Source organism: Aplysia californica, unplaced genomic scaffold, assembly GCF_000002075.1.
Source record: "Aplysia californica isolate F4 #8 unplaced genomic scaffold, AplCal3.0 scaffold00584, whole genome shotgun sequence".
NCBI lineage: Eukaryota > Metazoa > Mollusca > Gastropoda > Aplysiida > Aplysiidae > Aplysia > Aplysia californica.
Genome location: NW_004797854.1, coordinates 231,323 through 236,565, shown reverse-complemented (window position 1 = coordinate 236,565; position 5,243 = coordinate 231,323). Strand labels below are relative to the sequence as shown.

The window sequence follows — 5,243 nt, the reverse complement described above, 5'->3', positions numbered from 1 at the left end:
TATGTATGTATGTATGTATGTATGTATGTATGTATGTATGTATGTATGTATGTATGTATGTATGTATGTATGTAGGTATGTAGGTATGTATGTATGTATGTATGTATCTATCTATCTATCTAACTAACCGGCTATCTATCTATCTATCTATCTATCTATCTATCTATCTATCTATCTATCTATCTATCTATCTATCTGTCTATCTATCTATCTATCTATCTATTACATATTTTACTTACATGTTTCCACCAGGGCCCTTGGCAACGTATGGAACACCAGAGCCCAAAGACAACCAGCGTCTAAGCTCAAGTCAAGGACAGCCACTTGCAGTTCTCAGAGCCGACTATGACACTCGTCGTTGCACTCATTGCTCTGAGCAGTGCTGTGTTGGTAACCTCGTCGGGCTTACAAGACACACCCATATCTCCTCGTAATGACGAGTCTACCATGCCTTTGGGGCCACAGCTGCCAAGAGAATGGTTACCTGAGAAGTTTATTTGGGGGAGTACGGACATCAAACAAAAAGATGCGTCCTTTCCACATGTCTCAAAATCCCTGGATTTCGACATTGCAGAGGTCAATTCTCTCCAAGGCCCACCTTTGGGGTCAAATGTAAAGTCTACTGTAAGAAAGATTTTCGAAATATCAGCGCTGAGGCGGAAGAGACAGACCTCTCGTTTTCGAAAAGTTTCTCTGCCCCCAGTGCCTCTTCGAATGTTTTCGGATGAATCAGAGCATGGACTGCGAAGGAAATCTGGTCCAATATCCTACTCACGTAGTCACCCAAAGGAAATACCTCGTATTGAGGGCGGATATGACGAAAGCCATACCTCAAGAAACCCACCAAATGAGTTTTCACGAACACGAACAAATAAAAGAGGGCCACCGGTCGATGACACACCTTTAGGAAGCAACAGGGAATTTCATAAAAGTTTAAACTATGGGAGGTCAAACGACCGAAACTCAGACTCTGGAAGTGAAGCTGAAAACTATGTGCCTCAAAGATTTCCGCAGATGCAGCAACAGGGCTCCTGGAACTCAAAGAATTACAACAGTTATTCTCCAAAGACGTCAGATTTTGACTATGATCGAACATCTACAGGGACATACAGAAGCCAGTACGACAGTAACAAACAATCTTCATCGACATCCAACAGACGAGACTCTTACGATCACAGTAATCAAGACAATAAGTACAATGGGGACCAAAACAAAGATTATAATGGAGAGGGCAGCTATAAGACTGGTGAAGGTCTTGTTCCACCCGTTCCTCTTCCATCTGATAAATTTTATGGACATGAACTCGACCCTTACGAGCGAGCTTTTTTATTTCCCCAATCTAAGTCCACATTTCCCAACGAACGTGTAGACCTAAGAAGGTTCTCCGATCCCCTCCCAGATTCGTATGATTCTCGCTCTGAAGGTGAAAATCAAAAAGGTGATTACAATCCCGTTACAGGCGATAACTACAATAGCGGAAATACGGAACTGTACGCACCTCGCCAAGACTCGCGGTACCCTCGACCACCCACGGGGCCCGTCAACAATGGCGTGTCGTACAACACAAATCCGTATTCAGTTCCCAATGAGCTCCCAAGACGCAAGGAGGGTAACTATGACAATGCACGGTATTATGAGAAAAGATCCAACGACAAGATATACGGTACCTCAAGGCCTGAAGAGAGATATTACGATGGCGAAAGACCCAAAGACAAGACGTATGGTACCTCAAGGCCTGAACAGAGACACTATGAAGGAGAAACATCACCAAGACAACACAATGATGACATCCGAGCCAATATGGACAGACGATCCACAAATTCGTTCTATAATACTGACAGGACTAAAGACACTTACCGTCAAGACTATTTGCCACCCCCTGAAAGATATGAACGATCGGAAGACAGATACTACGAAAATGCTTCTCCTTCCTCGAGATATTATGACAATAAACCTTACAGGAGACCATACAATACAAGAAGACCAGAGAATTCATTCTATGAACAACGCGGGCACGAAGACCAATATAATGGCAGACCTTCAGAAAGGTACGAAGGCAGTAGAGACCATTACCCACAGAGTAGTTCACACTCTCCAAGAACCAAAAACTTTTACTATAAGCCCTCAAAGCCGGGTCTGCGTGACGGTGACAGATACAACGATCGTTACTATAAAAAACCCGCATACGAAAACGATTATACGAACAACCATCGCTTTTCTTCCAACTCAGACTTCGAAAACTCGGGCCATGATTATCGGTCAGATTTCTCAAGACCTAAAAAAGGCAGACCAGTATACCCTTCTCCTGATTCTGACTACTCAGATCAGTATGAAATTTACAGAAACCGAAATGAAAGCAGGCGGCGACCATATTACGACCCATACCTGGACAGTAATAGTAATTCATACCCTCCTCAATCTGGCTCTTCATTTAGGTATCCTGCTAGGAAATACTCGAATCAAGCTCGAGAAGACAATGATTACCAAACCTTCCCAGACTATAACGACAGGAATTCCCCTAATTATGTTTCTACATATGAAAACGGCCCGGGTGGCAGACCATATTCCACAGAAACAGTCTACAACAATAAATACAGGCCCTCACAGAGCGAAAAAGAACCAAATTATGGAAACAATTACTCCAGCTCTTACTCAAGTTCACCCCGGAGACAGCAAGGGTCCGAGTCACCCTATCAAGTAAGGCCGTACACATCGTCAGCGACAGACTATGAACCATATAAAGGGGGCCAGTTCTCCAACTCTTACAGGGGCCCACCTCGGAGACAGTCTGATCAGGGGTCATCGGGTCAAGATAATAATGGGGGTCAGGCGTACGGACGTGTGACCGAGTCACGTGATCAAGAGCCGGCTTACCCAGAGCTATTGTACCGCGACTCGTACAAAGCCCGACAGACCACCGATTCTTACAGGTTTCTAAACCCGCCCTATTCAAGGAACAGTCCACAAGGCTACGGGATACGTCCATATGAAAGTTATCGCCATTCCAAAGAAACTAACGGTGTGACAGAGACAGACTATCACCCTGCAGAGGTGCATTCGTTTACAAAACCTCAACACAAGGGCGTTGGTGAAGATGAAGGAGATGTGCCGAGGGACAAGAGACAGGTTTCCACAGCTGCTCAGACCAGACTGCAAAACAGAGTCAATCAAAGTCCCACCCCGAATCTGCGTCTTTATGGCGATGTTGATCCGCGTACTATTGGGGCAGCTTTTGGTTCCAGTGCAGATAATGGTTATCAAGATGCGCGGGCAACTCCTTACCAGCCCCCTTCAAACTTGGGCGGAAGAATACCCTTCGGACAAGCCCCAAACCAGCAGACACCAGGTCCATACTCAGTTTACCCTCAGCAGCCCGAAGGTCTAACCCAAAGAATAAGGAATGGGGGCACCCAGCAGTATTTTCCACAAAACGACTACAGAGGAGAGCAGCAAATTTTACCTTCCCCAAATCTTAACTATCCAAGACCGCCTCAGCTGCTTCCGCCAGAGCTGACCTCAGGGTCTGGGTACAGGAACACGGTGCCCACTGCTGGTGGCTTCCTTGGAAACCGCCAAGCTTCATTTTATAACTCTGGACCCCAAACTTACCCCAGACCTGAGTACAGAGTGAACCCAGCTGAGTCCACATACGACCGTTTTCCACCAAGCAGACCAGCAATAAACACATACGAACCACCTATTCAAACTAGACCTGAGTACAGACCTCCACCAACGTATTCGCCACAGCTGTTAGGTGACCCCTTTTCAAGAGACCAGGGCGTGTCGCTGCAAACACCGTATGCGAATCAACCGCCTCAACAAAATTATCCAGTCACCTCCTCTTCACAAGGCTTGCCGGAACGTATTCTCGTTCCTTATGTTAGAATGCACCCCAATCAGAAATTCGCGCGAGAGCGACAGGTGGGCTTGCCCTTTCGGGACGCTTCGGAATCCCAATTTTTGGTAGCTGGAAAACCATTCCCAATGGAAGGTGATTACCCCATACCAACTTCAAACCAATACAACGGCCATAACAATCCATCAAAGTACACCCAGCAGTATGCCAGCCCCCCTGTTCGTAATCCCTACACTTCATATTTAGCTCCTGAGTATCAGGATCCTTCTTCTCAGCTGCAGGGATACCCATCGTCCCAGTATCCAGCAGAACCCTCAGGAGTGTACGACACTGCGGACAACTTCCCATACTTGACCTCCGCACCTCAATCTTCGTCCTACGGCTCAGACGGCCCAACTGGATCCCGGCTTCCTCTGACATTCGCTCAAACACGGCAAAACAAGTACAAAGGTCTAGCCCCTGGCGTTGACAACGCGAACTATCAGAACACACAGTTAGTGGATTCTTCAAAACAAGACCAAATCCCCCCACCCAAAAGTCGTGTCAGCTTCTCTCGATTTGAAGACAACAAAAACAGTTACAGCCCCACTCCGGACCAAGCGGAAAAACCAAACTTCGGTCAGTACTCACCAAACCGGGAGCCAGGTCCTCAGGGGAGGTTCCCTCGGGGGTCATCCCGTACAAGTGCGCAAAAAGACATCAGAGCTCCGAGAGTCGGTCAAACTGACGTCAGCCCAACCTCGGCCTTCATCGAGCCACTGAGTTCAATGTTCAAACGAGATAGCAGTGGAAACTTACACATCCATCTATACATCCCCAGGAAAAGATAACTACCCTCTGGCTCTTTTATCATCCTCATTCCAACTGCTTTTTACTCTCATTTTTAGCTCCATGTCGTTTTGTGTGTTTACATCAGTGCATTTACATACTGATCGTTTTTACTGTATTGTACTCTACCTGTTTAAAGGTTTTCACCCTAGAGTGTTGCGTCTTCACAATATGGCGTTGAATTCCCCAATTTTGCTATTCACATAATATATTTAATTTAGCTCATTGAAGCTTCTAAATTATGCCTTTTTCTAGTTCAGAAAAGCAAAAAAATGTAATATAACATGTTCCACTCATATCAGTTGTACGAATATCTTGACTAATAAAAGACAGGTATGCTAGTACATTCAGAATATCGTGTCATATCATTTGTCTTTCGTAATCGTTACGTATCGTTAGGTTCAAGTGTTCACAACGTGAATAAGGCTAAATCAGAGTTGTGGTAAAAGGGTTAGTGTAAAGTCAAAATATGTCTGGAGTCAACGTGAATATAGACAAAGAAATGGAAGTCCAAATTTAGTCATATCAAAATCATATGGAGTTGATACTTCGAATCAAC

The 5,243-nt window shown here is 45.3% G+C and overlaps 1 protein-coding gene across 1 annotated transcript in view; it reads left to right on the top strand.

Moving 5' to 3' along the window:
• The window catches only part of LOC101863537 (adhesive plaque matrix protein), a 9,880-nt gene extending 4,852 nt beyond the window's left edge, over positions 1-5,028 (top strand). Inside the window, exon 2 of the mRNA XM_005107193.2 lies at positions 253-5,028. Coding sequence (XP_005107250.1) covers positions 346-4,686 — 4,341 coding nt within the window. The 5' untranslated portion in view covers positions 253-345 and the 3' untranslated portion in view covers positions 4,687-5,028. The remainder of the gene's footprint in view (positions 1-252) is intronic.
• Positions 5,029-5,243: the final 215 nt, after the last annotated feature.